At 40.8% G+C, this 22118-nt stretch overlaps 1 protein-coding gene across 1 annotated transcript in view; it reads right to left on the bottom strand.

The window, feature by feature from the left end:
• Nucleotides 1-13541: 13541 nt before the first annotated feature.
• Nucleotides 13542-22118, bottom strand: part of LOC122814194 (protein Hook homolog 1-like) — a 310008-nt gene continuing 301431 nt past the window's right edge. Inside the window, exon 13 of the mRNA XM_044086800.1 lies at nucleotides 13542-15077. Within this exon, the coding sequence (XP_043942735.1) occupies nucleotides 14922-15077 (156 nt within the window). The 3' untranslated portion in view covers nucleotides 13542-14921. The remainder of the gene's footprint in view (nucleotides 15078-22118) is intronic.

The following is a 22118-nucleotide window of genomic DNA, read 5'->3' as shown; positions in this document are numbered from 1 at the left end:
GATCAGACCCTTGGATCTTACTCTGCCAGTTTACAACCTTAGGATTCGAAGCTCGAGCTCCTTCTTTCCAACACATAATGCCTCATTCCCCCAGATTACCTCATTTCTAATTTGCAGCTTGTCTGGAAAGCATCAAAGTTTTGTTGCTCTGAGAGCTCCTACCAAAAATTTTCATTAAGTCGTAAGTCAGCCTTGAGAAGTTTTTTTTTTTGGTCTAGCTAGACTTCCCACAGTTTTCCCCCATTCAAGTTCCTTTCCTCCTCTCTCTTTTGTCTCTCCCTCCTCTCTAAAATGTTAAGGTAGATATTTGGTTCGTCATGACTAATAAGCCCGATAAACCCTTGGGTTGTAAAAAATGCACTTCCTGTGGGCACAAGATTCACTTATCTGATGTCTACAGGGAGTGCATTTACTGTCTAGGCCCAGTGCACCTGGACACTTCTTATGACATTTGCATGGGTGATGGTGGACTGCAGGAACAAGGTTGTTTTAAAGGCCTTGCTTCTTTCTCCTGCTCCTTCTGTGCCTTCCACTTCAGGGGCTCAAACCCCTGTAAAGAAACATAAGGAAGCCTGGGAACAAAGGAAATGGTCCCCAGAGAGATCATCCGCATCCTCCAAGCCGCCAAAATAAGGCTCAAAAACTTCGGATCAGAGACCTTCAGATCCGACAGTTCTGGTCTCTTCTCCTTTAGTGCAGATGTCCTGACATCAAGTCCCTTCAGCTGCAACCTATCATTAAGAACAATGACGGTATCTCAAATTCAAGATAAAATTGTGTCTCCACAGATAAGAGGAAAATGAGATGGATGATGGCATGAACATGCATTGCTTCAGTCTTACCTAGGCCATGGTTTAAAAGATTATGAATTATCCAATCTAGGACTGAATCCAAGTAATCTTTTAGAGCTGAAGAGTCCAAGATGCTTTCAGCAAAAACAGGGAACTATCATTAATGTCATCTGCATATAACTCATACAAAATGCCTACTTGTATAACTTCCCTAAGCAGCAAGATATACATGGTGAATAGCAAAGGCAGCCAAAATCAAGTCCTGGAGTACGCCACAGTCAAAGGAGTACAAACCCAAGTTCAAACCAGATATCACTTGCAGAATATCTCCCTACAGGTAAAGAAGCAAACAACTGAAAGATAGTACCGGACAAACTAGAGGACACCAATAGCTGTCAAGGGATCAATTAATCCCAATACAGAATATTGGCATCGATCACTCACCACCACAATGGTACTAACCACTCTAATGAATGTAGTCTGTACTATGCTTAGATCTAAACCCAGACTAATAAGGATCTAAAATAACACATGCTAGTAAGTGAATACAGCTAAGTATAGGACATCTTCTTAAAAACCTTTTCAATAAACTTGAAACAGGACAATAATAATCCTAACATGAAAAGACAGCTTCTGAAGGATCATTTAATCAAGGTGAAAACACTGCAGTCCTCAAAGAGGTATGAACAATTCGGATAATAACTGGACCAAGAGATTTGAGGGGACCAGCTTATCAAGCATGTAAGCCTGTAGGCTCAAGATCCAAAGTGGAAAAGGTTGGGTGCACATTTATTATTTTCTATTATTATTGGGCACTTAAAATAAAGACTATGAACAGCTTGATGTGGAGATCTCTTCAGACATAGATACAGGCCTTCTTCCAAGAGATCTCTGCGTAAAAACAAAGTGCTATGTTCACCCAGTAGAAGTTAATTCTAGAGAATGTATATCTTAATTCATCCTCTTTCCAGCCTTTTTTAAACTTTAACTCATGGTTCCTCTACAGCCAAAGCCCTAAGGTGACTGGATCTAGTTTGCCAACAAAAGCATTACTATAAACTACCATCAATGAAAGCATTATTGGCACTGACACCCTGAAGGGCCTGGTCAAAGAGTGGGCACAAGAAGTATATTTATGGTACTAAATCCCTAAAAGAGGGGGTAAGGCATAATGGTGAAGGTGTTTACCTCATAGACACAAGGTACAGGGTTTGATTCTCACCTTTGAATGTAAATTTGCTAGGCATAAAATGGCAGGCAATTGCTGCTAGCCCATTACTTGCTTAGGAACTTATGGTGTGTGTGTGTATACATATATATATATATTGGGTGTATGGGTTTGGTATAATGGTTAAGGGCTTCACCTCACAGACACATGGGAAAGAGTTTGATTCTGACCATGGGTTATTGGCTAGGCTTAAAATGGCTTTTCAGGTCAGGTAGTCTAGTATTCACCCACAAACTTATGACCATTTCCATACTGGGAAGTGAGACAACAGAAGACTGAGATTGAAGTGGCCTGCTCAACAGATGTGTAAGCACCACCAAACCCCTAGTCTTAGGACCAAGCTAAAAGATCAATTCCAGTGAATGTCCACGCTAATGGGCTGCAGTAGAACCTACATGCATGAAGATGAATCTCTCCAGTAAACCTCAAAGATACATAGCAATGCCACAAGTCTCATCAACAACACAGGCATTAAAGTCTCCCAGAACTAAACATTAAGAGGTCTTGTGAACTAGCTCAACAAGGAGATCCAAGAACTCTTGCAAAACTGACATACAGTACCTGGTGGACAGTACACAAGGAAGAACCTGCCATTTGCTCTTCCCCTCATATGCTTTCAACATTATTATATAACCTGGTTTCAACCCTAGTCAGCTCCAAGCCTAATGACTAACAAAAACCTACTCTCCTTCTTGTGGGAGATTAGCTATTGCCTCTTATAATGAAAGGACAAACAGGGAAAGACAATGAAAGTGAGTGAGGTGTTGGCTCAAACGTAGGTAGAAGGAAAAGCTACACAGATAAGACAACGAAAATGAAAGACAGTATATACTGATGGACTGGGTAACCATGAATAGGGCCCTAAAGATAATCTTGTTGATGGCATTAAGTAAAAGGAAAATGGTTCTACGTAACAAGAAATGGAATGACAGCCAAAGTAAGGAGATCTAAGAAACAAGGGACTGAGTTATATGAATCAGGTTAATGGGGAAAAAGGAGATAAAAAATGAAATAAGCCAGAATCAGCAAATGGTTTGTCTTATCTAAAAGAGGAACTAAGAACTGAAACCAAAGTGCCTGCACTAAGGATATAGAGGAGAAAGGACCCTCTAGCTCACAAATATTGGTCTAGATGAAACCCTGAAGTGGACTAACCTAAAGTTGTCATTTAACTCTGAAAAGGCAGAGTGGAGAGGCAACAACTGTTTTAGCCAAAGCCCAGAAAAAACAAATGCCCTTTTATAACCAAGGAAAAGCATTCGTCAATGTAGTGAGTTGGGATCATAATCAACAGGGTTAAGGATCAAAAGACTAAGGAATCCCTTGCCCTGGCTCAAATCTTTTACCTATAAAAAAAAAAGATTGTGAAAGAAGCCAAGACATGTACAATGTACCTCTGACAGAGCAGGAAAAACAGGTCAACTTAGGATCTATAAAGAACTTAAAACAGTATGGATATATCAGTTGTACAGAATGGTGTCTGTGAGGTCAAACAAAGCACTAAAAACTATGCTACTTGAATCCAAGCTAAAACTAATAAGCAACAAGAATCATAGGTTTTGAAATATGCAAATAAAAGCCAAGGTAGGACATCTGTGAGTATAATCAACAGTAGCTTTAAAGAGAAAGGAGAAAGACTGACTTGCTTATCTAAGCAGACATCAGATCAGCAGTGTAGTGAAAATGCAGACAGCCATCTGCAATGTAAGTAAGGATAAGTCTGCAAGCAAATCACCTTCAGAAAAAAAGTGAAGTTAGTAGAGATTATTCAGACATTCTGCATACATTGCAAGTGTACAGAAAATATATGACAGAAGAAATGTGTACAGTTAGCTGTAGTGCTAGTTAAGAAACTTGCTATTCTGATGTCCCTGAAGACATTTTCAGAAACACACGGGAAAGAAGGAATGCCCTATTTGAAAGCAATGTAAACAACTTTAAAGACAGGTTAAAAGCAGCAACTACAGCAGTACAGAAACAAGTAGAAGGGGAATTTCTATTAGGAAGTAGGGCAGTGTTTTTAAGAACTACACTGCTGCAATAAAACAAGTCCATTGTCAAATTAAGACTACTTCTGAGATAAAGGGAATGCCATAGTCTTATAGGATGCCAAAACCTAGAACAAGGGCTACATAAAACTTAGTACAGCAGTGGTTTGAAATAGAGCCCGATTCCTATAGACTACTTACAGTATTCTCACACATGATGATTGTCCCTTAAGGACGGCCACCATAATGAATCCAAAACCTCCAATTTTGTGCTGGAGTGGATGTAAATGTAAAATATTTTGGGGGGAAATGTGGGGGTGCTGATTTGTCTAAACATGGGCTATACTCTTGGCTAGGCTTAGAAGGGCCTCAAGGCCAACAGCTTAGTAACCTCCTATGATCCTATGTAGATGTCCTTAAAATATGGTTATGAAATGTGTGAAAACAAAAACCAGAAGACAAAATTACCCTGTACTTGTGAACGCCAAGGGAATTCTTGTATAGTCAACACTTGTAAATTCGCCACACTCAAATGGCTGCTGTAGACAGATAAAATCAGTTATGTTAGATGCTAAATAAATGTCCACAAAGAGGTCCTATGTGACAAAATATCCATATGAATCAAGTAGCAAAAAAGATTTCTCCAAAAGCTTTATTGAACCAATACTGTGAAGCGCTTTTCGTCCCACTAATAGTGGGACTTCTTCAGACAAACAGATTCTGACAAAAACCAAGATTTAAATACTGATTTTGGTGCCAAAATGGTGCCGTTGCTAGGTTACAGTTCTGTGCTTCAATTAGTTAAAGGTATAGTGTCCTAACAACTAATGAGATGAATCGACGAATGAATTTAAAACAAAATCAACAAAACTTCAGAACCATTAAAAAGATTAAAAGCATCGCTAAGATGTCATTATTACAATATCTAAATAAATACTAAATATAAAACAAATATAAATTAAATTAAATGGGTCTGTTTTACAATGTCAGCTTACTAGAATGTTGACACGCAAATGAGTGAAACCACAATGTTGAATAGCCATTTCCTCACTGGTCCTTAATGTTGAATGCTATAACATTAAAAAAAGGATAAGGCAGATGTAAGCATCTGACCACAGTGACACAGCCAACAAAAGAACTAAAATGAAACAAATGTGTGAAACACTGCCTTAAGTGAAAACCATGATCCTAAAAGCATGCTGTGATACACAGGTCAACCGCTCATTAAAACAAGATTCTGAACCACATACACGGATGAGTGTACCAAGAATCCAAACAATGCAGAGAAACATTATAAACAGATTTCTGAGATGTGCCACAGAAACAGAAACCAGGTACAGAAGTGCTTAAATGATAGCTCAAGCAAACTTCTCACACCCTAAGAAGCATCAACACAACCTTCACAAACTCCTGAGTAGAGTACTGTGATTTATTGAGCAATATATACTTTTGGAACTGTGAACTTCATTCCCTCAGTTTCCTCTTTGGGGATGGTTGAGAGCTGGCACACATATTAATTCTTTTTTCCTCAACCTTTTTCTGTTCACAAACTAATATACATAAATTGGACACCCTCCTCCCTAACAAACAGTGGAGCCACCAATGTCATGCTTTGACAGAGTTTTATGTGTACATGGAGCAAACAGGTTGTTGGAGATACTCCAAAAAGTAATCAGGAACAGTAGTGGGAACTGTGCAGTGTTGATATTCCTGGTGTTAAAGATGAATAGACTACCCAGGATGTAACAATCAACAAAGTAATGTAGCAAATCACGACACACCTGAAAGGAAGTTATCACAAACAACAAAAGAATGCCTACACCAGCACCTCTTCCTGTAAAAATGCAAATGTAACAACCCACTTAATTTATAAGTGAAATTTAGGACATTCCCCATATTATGCCACCACCAGTAAATGTTGCACTTTCCTTCAGATATTCTGGCTAAAATAAAAGAAGCAACCCTTGGATATGGCACCACTTATGTCTGCCTTGATACTTTTCATGGAGATTATTTCAACATCACATAAAACCTTTAACATTGGCAGGTAGATGTTTACCGGTTAACAAATTAAACACTCCCTGCAACAGGTAACTATAGGCTTTAAGCAATTTCTTTGACATTATATAGTATAATAGTTGCAAAGATTTGCACTACCACAGTATGTCACAAACCCATGTATACTTTATAGCTGAATACATACGCCACCTTTTCTTAGGTCCCTTCCATAAGCCAGATAGTATCCATGGTCAGATCGCAAAGGTTGCCATCTGTTGGGAACACAAGTGCACACGGCTCTGTAGCTTGATCTGTGAATTTCCACACTTCAAACAGCCCACATTTCAGTGAAAAATCATCCACTTCTACTCTTTATGGCAGAACATCATTCCTAACATGGGTGATCATATGCTTCCTCTTAACCTTATTAACCTGCTGCAAAATCACTTTCTAGTAGGAAGGGACAGAATGTTCTCTAAAGAAGTGAGCAGTGCAGAGGTGCAGTGGTTAAATTTGTCACCTCACAGCAACAGGTTCTCTGGTTCGATTCTTGGCTGGGGAGCCTTCTGTGCAGAGTCTGCATGTCCTCCCTGCATTTGCATGGATTTCCTCCAGGCACTCTGGTTTCCTCCCACATTCCAAAGACGTGTTTGGAGCATTTCTCCCTGGGCCTCTGCTGAAAATAGGCTCTGTCCTAGTCAGACTTTCCTGCTGAACAAATGCTAAATAAAGAACAGAAAAAGAAGTGCATGCAATAACATCATCCACAACTAATCACACTGTATACCATGATAAAGACTTTCGGGTCAGCATACACCATGTATATCTCGACTGTGGGGTCACTACTATGCTGATGTGCAAAAGACATTCTCAGTTCCACTCTTATAGGTGCTGTAATTATCACTGACCACCTTGTCAGTGATGTCAGGGAAGAAACGACAGCAACCGACGCCGGACCAGGACTTTGGAATTCAGGCCGACTGTGGGTAGGCCTGCCAGGAGGATAACCCAAGAGTAATGACTGCAACAGTGAAACACGATGAACATATTCTCAGTTCCACTCTTATAGGTGCTGTAATTATCACTGTCCAACTTGTCAGTTAACTTTCTTTTGCATACTCAATACTTTTTTTTTGCTTTATTCACCTTCTCCAAGTTATAGGCATTCCTGACTATCAATATCTCAATGCCTTTTGCAATTTAGATGCGAGGTACATCATATCAACAGTTCCAGGTATACTGTGCTCTATTGTCTGCAATGTTTGTGGGCCAGTTCCTCGTGTACACAGTTGTCAGCTGCCCCTGCCATTTATATGATGTGTCAGTATGTCACTTGACATTAACCATTGAGCAAACAACTGTTCGACTCTATGGTCTCGATCATTTGTGTGTCAACATTCTGGTAAGTCAACTTGTAAAACAGACACCTTTAAATATGTGTTTGTAACACATGGAAATGTTCCCAAGTCTAGCTAAGATAGGCAACAACTTCTAATAGGCAGATAGTGAAAGTACAGTTGTGTACACTTACCATAAATGTAGATGTTTGAGTGTATTCACTGTTGCAGTCCTAACAAATGGGTTATCCGGCTCCCGGTAGCCCTCAGTCGGCTAGAATACCAAAGGTAAGTCAAAATGACGTCGGTTGCTGTTGGTTGCAAAGGACATCAGGGTGTCCGATACAAAAGAAGGCAGCCAATGTCACTTCTTCAGTCTTTCTTGCCATAAGTCAGGAGCCCCCAGAAAATAAGGCTTAAATCAAAAATCAATTTGACAAATAACAATTTAAGCCTGTACCCCAGGAAAAAAGAATAGGAGAGGACTACAAAAGGGGGAAGGAGGGAGGGAAACCAGGACTGCAACAGTGAATACACTCAAACATCTACATTTATGGTAAATGTACACAACTGTACCATGTTCATCGTGTTTCACTTTTGCAGTCCTAACAAATGGGTTGATTACCAAAGCTCAAAGAAAAAAGGGGAACCAACAGCATCAAGGATTGGAGATAATGCCCTGCAACACAGCAGTGGCAAACCCTGCCCTGGCTCTGGAAAACAAGAGGCAAATTATAATGCTTTGTGCAAGTGTGAACAGAAGACCATGTGGCAGCCTCCAAAACGTCTTTAGTAGGGACACCCCTTAGAAAAGCTGCCGAAGTGGAAGCCGCCCTAGTAGAGTGGATCCTAATCCTTTGAGGCAGAGCTTTACCATGAAAGGAATAACAAAAGGTAATGCAATGTGCAATTAATTTAGAAATGGTCTGCTTAGAAATAGCCTTGCCCTGGGCACCAGGGGCAAAAATGACCAATAACTGTGCTGATTTCCGAAGGTCCTTAGTCCTGTCTAGGTAAAACCTGAGCTGTCTGTGCACATCAAGAGAATGTAGGATCCTTTCACCTCTATTGCGAGGATTAGGAAAGAAGGTAAAAAGGTGTATGGACTGATTAAGAGTCAGGCTGAAAACCACCTTAGGCATAAAGGAGGGATTAGTCCTCAGAGCGACTCTATCTGCATGGAAAATAAGAAAAGGCTCCACGGCCATCTAGGCCTGCAGCTCCGAAACCCTCCTTGCTGAAGTTATAGCCAAGAGGAAGGCGGTCGTCCAGGAGAGAAACTTTAAATCTGTAGAGGCAGCTGGCTCAAAAGGAGGAAGAGTGAGTTTCTCCAGAACAAAATTAAGATCCCAGGCCGGAGTAGGTGCTCTTCTGGGAGGTTTTAAATTGCAAGCACCTCTGGGAAACATTTTCATCAGGGGATGAGAGAAAAATGGGCTGTTCAAGAGAACAATGAGCAGAGATGGCTGAAGCATGGATCCTGATAGAGGAAAAAGAGAGACCACCCTGAAGCAAATCAGCCAGGTATTCCAGGATCAGAGGAAGGTTAAGTTGAGAAGCAGACTCCCCTCTAGCCTGCATCCATTGAGAGAACCTTTACCATTTGCCAGCATAGGATTTCCTAGTGCTAGGCCTCCTGGCCTCCCTCAACACATCAACCACCTGTTGGGAAAGGGAGGAAGAAAGGGAAGGAGTCATACAATGAGCCATGCTCCCAAATGGAGAGACTGAAGATGAGGATGTAGAATGTTCCCCCTTTCCTGAACCAAAAGATCTGGCTTCAGAGATACCAGTGCTGTCTGGTCAGTCCGAAGCTATGAGAATAGTCCTTGGACATTTGTCCCTGATTTTCACTAATACTCTGGGAAGAAGATGAAGAGGAGGGAAGGTGTACACTAATAGCAACGTCCAAGGGAAGGACAGAGCATCCACTTTCCAGGCTCTGCTGTGCTGCTGTCTGGTGCAAAAGAGAGGTAGCAGATGGTTGTCTGGGGAGGAGAAAAGATCCACCTGAGGAGTGCCCCAACGTTGAATGATGCTATAAAAGACTGCTCTGTTCAGCTGCCAGTCGAGAGGATCCAGGGTTTGCCTGCTCAACTGGTCTGCCAAAACAATGAGCCTTCCTGGAAGAAACTGAGCTAGGAGATGCAGGTCCAGGGATGCTGCCATAGATCAAAGATTCATGTTTTGCCTGCACAGGGGGTAAGAGTGAGTCCCTCCCTGCTTGTTGATGTACCACATGACCTTAGTGTTGTCTGTCCTGACAAGCAGGGTCCCTGGAGAAAGAAGATGCTTGAAAGCCAGTAAGGCCTGCGGAACTGCAATCAACTATCTTAGATTTATGTGCAGGTGCATCTGCTCGGTGTTCCAACATCCCTGTATGCATCTGCCATCCAGTTGTGCTCCCCAGGCGTAGTCCGATGCATCTGTAGTCAGAACTTGAGTGGCAAGAGGTGTCCGAAAAGGCATGCCTTTGTTTTGTAGACAGACTGTTGCCCACCATAGACACTCTGTCTGCAGAGAGGAAGCAGAGGAATCAACACATCCAGGTCCTCCGAGTGTTGACACCAAATGTTCTTGAGGTACCACTGCAATTTCCTCATATGCAGTCTTGCATATGGAATCAAGAGAATACAAGATGCCATGAATCCCAGAGCTTGCAGGTACTTCCTTGCAGTGAGCTGGGACAGGCTTGCCAAGTCCTTGAAGTAAACTGAAAGATTTGACTGCTTCTCCAGGGTGAGATGTATCATCTGGGCGGCTGTGTTCAGACTCGCTCCCAGGAATGTTATCTCCTTGTATGGTACCATTTTCAATTTTTCCACATTGACAGTGTAACCCAGGGAAGAGAGAAGTCTTTACAAATTCCAGATCCTTTAATAGTTGTTCCTGAGTACTTGCTTGAATCAGACAGTCGTCCAAGTATGGGTAAATCTGAATTTTCTTCTGCAAAAGCAATGACTGGGGTCAGGCACTTTGTGAAGACTTTGGGAGCAGTAGATAAGCCAAAGGGCAGCGCAGAGAATTGGTAATGTTGCTCGCCCACTCGGAAACGAAGGTACTGCCTGCAACTTTCCCCGACAGGAATGTGCAGATAAGTCTCTTTGAGATCCAAGGCTACCAGCCAGGAATCCTTTTCTAGAAGTGGTAGCAACTGATGTAGAGTGAGCATTTTGAAATTTGGAATTATTAGAAAAGAGTTCAGAATGGAAAGATCCAGGATAGGACACCAGGTGCCTTCTTTTTTTGGAACAAGGAAAAGCCTGGAATAAAAGCCCTGGCCTACCTGCAGAGCAGGAACTGATTCTATTGCTCCCAGATGAGACAGAGGCAACATTTGTTTTTCTACTTCTGCCCTTTGGTTTGGAGGAATGTCCGGGAATCCCTTGGGAGCTGGAAAGGTGCGGAAAGAAAACTTGTGCCCTAGGGACACCATTCTGAGCACCCATTTGTCATCTGTGATAGTGGTCCAGACATCTGCAAAAAGGGCCAACCTTCCCTCTAAAGGACTCTCCCAGCAAGCAAGAACAGGCAGAAGTTGTAAAAAGTCATTGAGAGTGTTTCGATTGAGATACAGGCTTGGAGCTTCCCCCTTTAGAAGTGGAAGCCTGCCAACGTCTAGACCTTTGAGAGGTAGCCCCCTGCCCCCTAGAAGATTTGTAACCCCTAATCCTGGAACAGTTCTGTCTGCTGGTATCAGGAAAGGTCCAACTCTTGGAAGGGTAATTCTTGCTAAAGCAAGAGGGTTGAACTTGCAGAAAATCCTTAACAGTTTGTATGGATTTGGCCTTATCCTCCATCTTCTTCAGTACCTCCTCTGCTTTGCTGCCAAAAAGACTGTCTTTATGCAAAGGTACATCCATAAAAGCTTAGCCTTGACAGGTTCTGGAAGAGGCTGTTCTCTGAGCCAAGCATGCCTTCTAATAACAGATCCAGTAGCCGTAGGCCTGCTGGAGGCCTCAAGGATGTCAAAACCACAATGCAAAGAATGCTTATTGACCAGACTGGCTGAATGCAGTAAATCCTGCATGTCTTTACTCTCTGCCAAAAGAGGTACACTTGCTATCCTAGACTTAATAGCTTCCAAAGTGTGCTGCTGGTACTTCAACATATGAAACAGACAACTGGTAGCCCTAATAGCCTAGGGTGGCAGAGGTATAAACCTTCTTGTCCCGCCTATCTAGGCTCCTAGACTCCCTGTCAGAGGGAACAGGATTCCTGGTAACAGTGGCCTTAACGCCTTTGGGGCCCTGAGATATAACCTCTGGATCTGCCAAAGGATTCCTGAAAAGAAACAGATGAGAATCGGGGACTCTGTAGTACCTGTCAGGTTTCCTGGGAGCAGGATGAACCGAATTTGGAGACAAGGAATTTTCCAGAAAAACATCAACAACATCCACCACGGGGAATAGCAAGAGGCCTATGCCGAGGTAAATCCAGAAGCTCCCTAATCCGTTTCTTGGATTGGGGATAATCCTGACTTTCCCATTTAAAATGTTCTCTGAGGGTATTTAAAGTATCACCAAAAGAGAAATCGTGTGGAGGAGAGGCCGAAGGGATGGACTCTTCTGCATCTGAATTCTCAAAAGGAGAAAAAGCCTGAGAAAATTCCTCTTCATCAGCAGAAATGCTGGAAGAATCAGAACCTGAGCAGGACAAAGCCTCAGGGGAGACATCCCTATTCCTTTTAGGAGGAGGAGGCTGTGAACCCCTAAATAAGCATCAACAAATCATTAGCCATTTTAACCATTTGGGATTGAGGGGAATGAGAAGAAGCTGGAGCCTGCCTTTTCATAGGCTTATGAATGGAAGATTTACCTGCAAGCCTGAAGGATTCAGGAGGCCTGGCAACCGCCGAAGTTGCAGCAGAGGTTGAAGGAAGAAGTTTTCTGTCAGAACGCAAAACAGAGGCCTCGGACACCGGAGTCAGCTTAGCGTCTACGGCTCCAGCAGAAAATGCGACCAGTGACAGGTCAGAAGGCAAAACGGAGACTGAAGGCCTAAGGGACTTGGACTCAATCAAGACCTGCGGTTGTACATCAGTGGACTGCAGGGACTGCAAAGGCATCTCACTGGCTACCGCCTGACTGACGACCAACTTGACCTCATCCGAGGAGTTGGCTTTCTGAGACCTGTCGCGGGTCCTTAGCCTTACACTTCTTCGGAACATCCGAAGCCTGAAGACCGGCGGACGCCATACCAATGAACTTAGGCCAAACTGCCTAGCCAAAATCTTAGCCCAACGGATATTACGCGGATTAAAGGAGGCACAGAGATCACACTTGGGAATGTCGTGGTCAAGACCTAAACAAATAATACAACAGGAATGAAAATCTCTATGAGGAATCTGCTTTCTACAGGTAAGGCAATTATTAACTTTTTCTGACATTCGTTAAGGCAAGAAAAGAGGATCCCCAATGGGGTACTTAGCTGTAGTAGACTTCAACTTTTGTTCAGAAGCCAACAAAGGTAAACTGCCGAACGGTACTCGTGCATGAAAAGCTTCTGCTTCGGGCTCCACAGCAAGGAAGACTGAGGAAGTGACATTGGCTGCCTTCTTTTGTATCTGATGCCCTGACGTCCTTTACAACCGACGGCAACCAACGTTATTTTTACTTACCTTTGGTATTCTGGCCATCTGAGGGCTACCGGGAGCCGGATAACCCATTTGTTAGGACTGCAACAGTGAAACACGATGACCACCAAGACTTTAACTGGTATTTAACAGTGTATAAAATGGGAGATGCCTGAAGCAGTAAGAAAGAAAACTTCAAGAAACATTTCAGTAATATTTTGAAAAAAAAGGACATAGGCCTTGTGAGCCTGGAGTGACAGCTCATTTGGGGCTATTAGTGGAATAATTCTGTGGAGTGAAGCTGGACCAGAGTAAGGCCTGCATTTGAATTGCTGAGTGAAGCTGGGCCTGGACAAGGCCTTCAATACTGCACTGCAGTTTTCAAGAATGTCAATGAATGGCTGTAGAGAATGACCATTGTGCATTCACGGTTCCGTTTAATTTTAATTAAAAAGCCAGAAGGGCTGATTATGCTGATAAATCTGCAATATTTTTACAGGTCCAGCATTCTGTGCCTGTAAAACCTACATGTGCACACACACAGACACACAGATGTTGTAAGAAACCCCCTCAGTAGCTTGTGAATAAAGTTTAAAAAAAAAATAACTGATACTACAACTGTTCAAGACTGGTAAAATTCAGAGCTTTAACTTCTTTGTGACTACGCATAACATAAGCATTAAAGTTAGGCAAGACAATGATTCTACAACATATACTCTGAACTTTGGTGCTTGGCATTCAAATTCATTCATGTAGATTTGCTAAAATTAAAACTACATGCGATACCAAGAATGCAATGATTCACTCTTTGCATGTAAATATGCAGTTCTTACTAAAATAGACAAACTATAAACTCTCTTAATAAAATATAAAATGTGTCATTTCCTACACCCACATTATGTAACACCATATTTTTCTACGGTCATACAACTCTAAGTATGGGTTTTCGCTTTTCCTCCAGTGTGTATCAGCACTACCTGATAAAATTCATTACTGTGCTCTTATGAACAGTTAGTGTGGTTAAAGTGAGAATGCCCTTCAGGAATAAATACCCAAAGAACACAATTCAAATTTTCACTGGTCACTACAGAACATGTAATGTTCAAAATGATGCGATGCATTCAAAGAACCACCAAAGATCATTTTCTAAACTACAAGTACAACTCCAATTTCTGTTCCTGTTTTAACAGCTAGGTTTAAAATTGATCCCAAATGGAATCCCCCACCTTAAGATACATAGGCAGCATTTTAGAAGTGCTTAATGTAATCGCAAGTTCTATTTAACAAAAGTTCCATGTTAAAAAGCTAGGGCACTATACTATCAAAATTAATTACAAACACAAAATACATCACAGTTTTAAAAATTTCCCTTGCTAGCAATCAGTATCAGAAATACTCATAAGGATAACAAAAAATGTAAAGAACGCTATTGCAGCTTTAAGAATTAACTGATTAAAAGTGCAAAACGATTTATACATGTCTATAATTACTCACTAAAATGATCACATCTGTTTTTAGACTCCAGTGTATAAAAGATACTTCACAAGGCAAAAGAATCTCATGCAAGAAAAATGGAATGCCAAATATATGAGAATGGCTCCTCGGTCAGTGAAAAAATAAAAATGTCTGCAAAGCCATTATCACTAGCATCACCATTTATCAACAAAGAACTCTAAGTATTGCATATTACATAGTAAAACAAAACTGAAACCAATCCTTGCCATTTGTAGAATGTCTCAGCTAAAACAGTACCACCCAGATTCCAGGTGTAAATTCTGTTGCCATTATATTCATCCGTTCACTTAACATTACACTCTTGGTAATTGTACCTTAGACAACACCATTTTATAAATGGAAGCATTTACTAGTCTTTCTTTTGTAACATTAATTAAACATCACTGATGACCAGCATCTGTGGTATTTTCTGGCTGTGGGCCTTGTAATGAATGGAAAATATATTTTTTGTTCTTTAAGGTCACTTCAGTGTTGGTCAACCGCCATGCTTTACTTGGAAGCTGTAGCAGGTATAGCTACAGACAGACTCCTCCCAGAATTGGTTACCTGACGCTGCTGGGTCAAAAATGACTGTGTTGAAGGAATGGCATTTGGATTTTTGCGTCCCAGCCTGGATTCTATTGCAGCCCTTTGAAATGCCAAACTCTAGGGGGAAAAGAATACATATGACTATTTGTTTTAGGCAATTTTTCACTCCACATTTAAAGACATATTTAATTAGCAAGTTTATTGATTGTATAATACATTTTTATTCTTTTTGATATATATATATATATATATATATATATATATATATATATATATATAGAAAGAGAGAGAGAGAGACGGGTGGATAGTCAACACAATGAAAAACAACCTGTTTATAACAGTATTATTCTACACTAATATGAACTATATCAATGATAAAAGTAAAATTATTTGACTCTAAAATTTGACATATGAACCAAATATACTGCTTAATTCAGCTGTGATTTTCCAGATATATAACTAGAAGGTCAGCTGTCTACATCCAACATTCTGGTGCTATTTTCTCTGGGCATTTATCTCAATGCCATCAGTTTGATGAAGGCAGGGTAGTACAGCATCATTTCAATAAATGCCTGAAAGAACTGATAATACTGTACTACATCGTAATTAGCTGAAAACACTGTAATGAGACTGAGAGTGAACGTCTTTATCTGTTAATTACCCAAACTCATGCTGAACAAGTACCAGTCTCTCCTTTATGGACCAAGCCTTGTGTAATTTCCAGAATGAATTTTGCAAAGACTGCAATTCATTTAATAAGGCTTTATTAGATGTTCAGAATATCCGAATACTGTCTTCATTAACAGTGCTGGTAAACAATTAGTGTTCAAAGTTACTGCACGTCATATTCTGTTTGTGCTGAACAACGTAAACTAATATAGTCTTTATTTGACCTGTCTTCTATAATCAAGGTTGAGTGTCTGTAATCTTCTCTGAAGTAACAGGCTGAATGAACTCACTTACCTTAACTGAACTGCTATTCTGAACACAACATATTATACTGCTTCAGTCCAGTAATCTTTCCTTTCTAATAAACTGTCTCTCATGCTTGACCAGCAAGGTTATTTTTTGTTCTGCTTAACTGTCTTTTATGCATAAATGAAACAATTTATTTTACCCTTTAGCCTGTCTAATGACTACTTTAACATAGAATCCCTAATCTAACAGTTGTCCCCGAGGTCCCTGACGAAAGTCTATTGGGACCTACTTCTGTACTTTCCTTACATTTATATTGCTAACTACAGTACACAGCTTTTATTTTACCTGACTTATAATCTAAAAATAAAAAAAAATATTTGGTAAACCTGCAACTGTAATTTGAGCATTTATGGCCTGTTTGGAATGAAGTCTTAACTTTATGATTTAATTATAACTAGGGAATAATTTTCTTTATCTGGTGAATAAACATGCAATTTAATTTTGACCACTAGGTGACACTTGAGCATTTATGACCTGTTTGGACTGAAGTCTCAACTTTATGATTTAATTTTATATTACCTAGATTCACAGTCTTTAGAATTTTTAAGTCTAAGTTTTGCTGTATGAGTGATATATTTAAAACCTGTACATTACTCTGAAAATGAATGTCTTTTAATTTTGTGGCTTTTAAAGCTGATTAACCTGTATTTGTGAATTTTTATTTAAGTTAGTGTGTGAGCTGTTAGCCCAGCCTGTTTTTCTTTTATATCTCTGTATGCTGTAATGGTAAACTTACATTGTTTATTACCTATGTATTTTATCTTTTGAACTGGTGCTTTCGTGTACTATGATGTTTTTTCCTTATAGCAAATGAAACATTTTTCTGTTGTTTATGGATTTACATATTTACACATTGTACTGTTTCTCTTATTGAATAGCCTATCAAGCATGGTGGCTATTTTCTGAAAACTAATTGAAATCTGCACTAAAAAGATAATTTTCTAAGTAGTCTGGAAACATAATTACCATATTCTCTGTTAACTTGAGTCTATACATTTTTATTTGAATTTGCTCTATAAATGGTACTTACCTTTTTTAACTATAATGAATATGAGCCATAACAGTTTACTAAAACCTATACTTTCTGTATTTCAAGTCTATACCTTTGCATTGTCTGTTAGTATCCTTAATTTCTGACTAATGTACAATAATTATGTAAAGTGCACTGTAATCTGTAAACTAATTAAATTAAGCCTGCCCTGTTATGCCTTGAGTGTACTGAATAATTATTACTACCTACTCTTTAGATAACTTATCTTAATAGTTTAGTAAACTTATGCATTCTGTATTTCAGGTCTATACCTTTACATTTTATCTAATGCACAATAATTATTTAAAGTGTACTGTAATTTGTAAATTAATTAACAAATTAAGTCTGCCATGTTGTACCTTGAGTATACTGAATAACTATTACTACCTATTATTTTAAATAACTTATTTTAATAGGGCTGTAAAAAATAATTGTTACTTTACCCTTAACTAATGACTGAATAATGTAATAAACCTGTTACAAATAAGTCTGTCCCTTTACCCTTAACTAATGACTAAATAATGTAATTGCTACTTTACCCTTAACTTATGACTGAATAATGTGAAGTATGTTGAGATTTGACTGAAATGTACTATACTGAACACAAAGTACAGTTGTGTACACTTACCATAAATGTAGATGTTCGAGTGTATTCACTGTTGCAGTCATTACATTTGGGTTATCTGCTTGCAGGTAGCCCTCAGTCAGCCTGATTAACAAAGTCTTGGTCCTGTGTTGGTGTCGGATGCTGTCCCAACTTCCATGGCGTCAGGTCGTCAGGGGTATAAAAACATGCAGTCGACGCCATTACATCAGGTTTTCTTGCCCCAGATGTCAGGTGCCCCATTAATGGGAAGCAATTAAATATAAAAGTACAATGATATACCTCCAACAAAAAAGCAAATACACCACAAAGACTTTTAAGCATAGTAAAGGAAAAGTGGAGGTATAACCAAAAGAAGTTAAAGGGCTGGAGGGAGGGTAACCAGGACTGCAACAGTGAATACTCTTGAACATCTACATTTATGGTAAGTGTACACAACTGTACTATGTTCTTTGCATTTCACTATTGCAGCCATTATATTTGGGTAGATTCCCAAAGCTACGGTTGGGAGGAGGAATTTAGATAGCATTAGGACCAGCTATAAGGCCCTGCAAGACTGCAGGGGCAAAGCCAGCTCTGGATTTAGAGAAAATTGGCAAATGATAATGCTTGGTGGAAGTATGTACAGAACTGCAGGTAGCAGCTTCTAGGATGTCCCTGGTAGGGAAGCCTCTGAGAAAGGCTGTAGAGGTAGATGCAGCCCTGGTGGAGTGAGGTCTGATCCCCTGGGGGATAGGTTTTCCATGGTGCTTATAGTAGAAATAAATGCAATGGCTTATCCATTTAGAAATGGTTTGCTTTGAAATAGCCTTCCCCTCTGCCCCTGCACCACCAGAAGTTGTTCAGATTTCCTTTGAGGTTTAGTCCTGTCCAAGTAGAATCTAAGTTGACTGTGCACACATAAGGAATGCAGTATCCGTTCCCCTTTTTTCTGTGGATTGGGAAAGAAGGTTGGCAAATGAATGGACTGATTAAAAGCCACACTGGATACCACCTTGGGCATGAAGGATGGATTGGTTCTGAGGGACACCCTGTCCGCATGAAAAATGATGAAAGGCTCCACTGCCATAAGGGCCTGTAATTCAGATACCATTCTAGCTGAAATGTTTGCTAAAAGGAAAGCTGTTTTCCAAGAAAAAAAATTAAGTCTGCAGTAGCAGCTGGCTCAAAAGGAGGTAGAGTGAGTTTTTCCAAAACAAAGTTAAGGTCCCAGGCTGGGGTTGGAGCTCTCCTGGGTGGTCTCAAATTTTTGGAACTTCTAAGGAACTGCTTGAGCAGTGGATGAGTGAAGAGTGGAGTTATAATGAGCTGAAATGGCCGAGGTGTGGATTTTAATGGAGGAAAAAAGACAGGCCCTTGTAAAGCATCTCAGTTAAGTATAGTCAAATCTGAGGTAAATTGGGGGCTGCTGTGCTCATCCCTTGAGATTGGTTCCAGGCACAGAATCTTTTCCATTTTTCAGCATAAGATTTTCTAGTACTAGGCCTCCTTGCCTCTAAAATGATATCCATCACAGGTTTACTGAGGGACGGTAAAGGAGAGATTATGTAATTAGCCAGGCTGCAAGGTTCGGTGTTAGAAGCTGAGGGTGCAGAATCTGGTTCTCCTGCTGAGACAACAGGGAAGAAGTGTGAGGCAGGTGCTATGGGGATAACCGTGTCACACTGCGCAGGAGGGGGTACCATTGTTGGCACGGCCAGTCTGGAGCAATCAAAATCATCCTTGGTTTGTCCTGTTTGATTTTTAATAGTACTTTGGAGAGCAGAGGCAGAGGGGAGAAGGCATAGACTGATAGGTTTTTCCAGCTGAAGGACAGAGCATCCACTTTCCAGGCTTGTTTGTGGGGAGTCCTTTTGCAAAATTTGTTCTATTGGTAGTTCTGGGGAGAGGCAAACAGGTCTATATCTGGGCTCCCCCCATTTGCTTGTCAACATGTTGAAAATCCTTGGTTCCAGTTTCCACTCATGTGGGTCCATGAGGTTTCTGCTTAGTCCGTCTGCCAGTGTATTTAATTTTCCTGGCAGGAATTGAGCTTGTAGGTGCACTTGGTAGCTCAAGGCTGTGTTCCACAATGCCATGGCTAGTCTGCAGAGGGGGTAAGAATGTGTACTCCCCTGCTGGTTTATGTACCACATAACAGTGGTGTTGTCCATCTTTACCATTAGTTGTCCTGGAAGAATGTGGTCCTTGAAGGCTGTCAGAGCATTCTGTACAGCTAACATTTCTTTTTGATTAATATGCATGTGCATTTGACTTGGGTTCCATTTGCCCTGAATGCACTTCCCTGCCAGGTGAGCCCCCTCATGCATAGTCTGATACGTCTGTTGTTACGGGTTGGGCGGCAGGAAGTGGTGTGAAAGATAGTCCCTTGTTTTGGTGGCAGGCCTCTGCCCAACAAAAGGAACTCCAGACGTAGGCAAGGTATGATAGGAATCATTGCTTCTAGATCCTGAGAATGGTGACACCATAGGCTTTTTAGATACCACTGTAGTTTCCTCATATGCAGTCTTGCATATGGAATTAGAAGAATGCAGGAGGCCATGAAGCCCAAGGCTTGCAGTATTTGTCTTGTAGATAGCAGGGTTTGTGTGGCCACTTGTTTGAAGTAGGTTGTCAAATGAATTTGTTTCTCTGGCGTAAGGTAAGCCATCTGGGAAGTTGTATTCAAGCTTGCTCCCAGGAATATAATTTGTTGACAGGGTACCAGGTGTGACTTCTTTTCATTTATGGTGTACCACAGACAAGTTAGAACCCTTTGTACAAAGGCCAGATGATTCAAAAGTATGTCTGGGCTTTCTGCCTGTATTAGACAATCGTCCAGGTATGGGTATATTTGAATATTTCTTTGCTTGCAAAATGCAATAACTGGAGCTAGGCACTTTGTGAATACCCTGCGCAGTAGATAAGCCAAAGGGCAGTGCAGAGAACTGATAGTGTGTGTAGCCTGCTTTGAAGCGTAGGTATCTTCTGCAAGATTCCCTGATTGGGATGTGCAGGTATGCTTCTTTTAAATCTAGTGTTGCCAACCAGGCATCTTTGCCTAGCATAGAAGTAATTGGAGAAGAGTCAGCATCTTGAATTTTGAAATCTCCAAAATGGTGTTTAGAGTAGACAGGTCCAGGATAGGATGCCATGAATGGTCTTTTCTGAGTACCAGGAAAAGTCGAGTAGAAACCTTGTCCCTTTTCCTCTTCTGGTACCAGTTGAATAGCCCCCATGAGAGAGAAAGTACTTGTTTTTGGGCCTCTGCCCACTGATTTGGGGGTAGGTCTGGCCACCCGCTTGGTGTTGGCAACGTGTGAAAGTGAAATCTCTATCCTTGGGACACTATATTTAAAACCCATTTGTCCTGGGTAATGAGTTCCCAATTCTTTGCATGAAGAACAATCCCCCCCCCCCCCAAAGGGGCAGTCAGTTGACAAGTGCTTGGAAATTTTAAAAGGAAGTCATTGAGACAGTTTACCAAAGGGGGGAGTCTTATTATTCCCAGATTTGGAAGTGGAGGCCCCCCACTGCTTAGTTCTGCGTGTCCCCTGGGACTGAAACCTGGAGTTTTTGCTGTGTCTGGTTTTGGCTTGAGAAGACCTGGAAGGGGTTGGAAAGGACTGATTCTTAGTGGGCGAGTTCCTACTAAATCTAGGAGGCTAAACTTGTAAAAAATCTTTAACAGTCTTCAGAGATTTAGCTTTATCTTCCATCTTTTTAAGAACTTCCTCAGCTTTGTTGCCAAACAGGCGGTCCTGATTTAAAGGAGCATCAACAATTTAGCTTTATTTAACATGATCAGGCAAAGATTTCTCCTTAAGCCAAGCATGCCTTCTGAGCACAGACCCAGTAACAGCAGCCCTGCAAGAGGCCTCTAATGAATCAAAACCACATTGCAAAGTATTTCAAACTTGTTCAGCAGAATGCATTAAATCCTGTAATTCTTTACTTTCCACACAGTCAGGAATCAACATAATTTTCTGTTTAAACAGTCCAATAACATGTTGCTGATACTTTAACATATGAAACTGGCAGTTTAAAGCCCTAATGGCCAAGGTTGCAGGAGTGTAAACCTTCTTACCCCATATATCCAGTGCCCTGGAGTCTCTATCACAAGGGGCAGGATTTTTAGCAGTAGAAGCCTTAATGCCCTTGGGCCCCTGTGAAATAGTATCTGAATCTGCAATAGGATTTTTAAAAAGGAACTTGTGGGACTCAAGGACCCTGTAGTATCTGTCAGGTTTTCTGGGAGCAGAAGGCAAGGAATCAGGGGCCAAACTAGATTCCAAAAAAGCATCATCAACAATGTCTAGTACAGGAGGAATAGCTAAATGCCTATGCTGAGGTAGGAGAAGGAAATCCCTAAGCCTCTTTTCTGAATCAGAAAAATCCTGGCTTTCCCAGTGGAAATGCTCCCTTAGAGTATGTAAGGTTTCCCCAAAAGAAAAATCCACAGGAGGGGAAAACAGTGGGAATGGAGTCCTCTGCATCAGAATCTTCATAAGTAGATAAGGGCAAATCCAGATAACCCGAAGAATCAGAAAAAAACAGAATTCTGATC

Source organism: Protopterus annectens, chromosome 10.part0 (assembly GCF_019279795.1).
Source record: "Protopterus annectens isolate FY-2018-M chromosome 10.part0, PAN1.0, whole genome shotgun sequence".
Taxonomy (NCBI): Eukaryota; Metazoa; Chordata; order Ceratodontiformes; family Protopteridae; genus Protopterus; species Protopterus annectens.
Note: the sequence above shows the minus strand (reverse complement) of the source record. Positions and strands in the feature narration are given on the sequence as shown.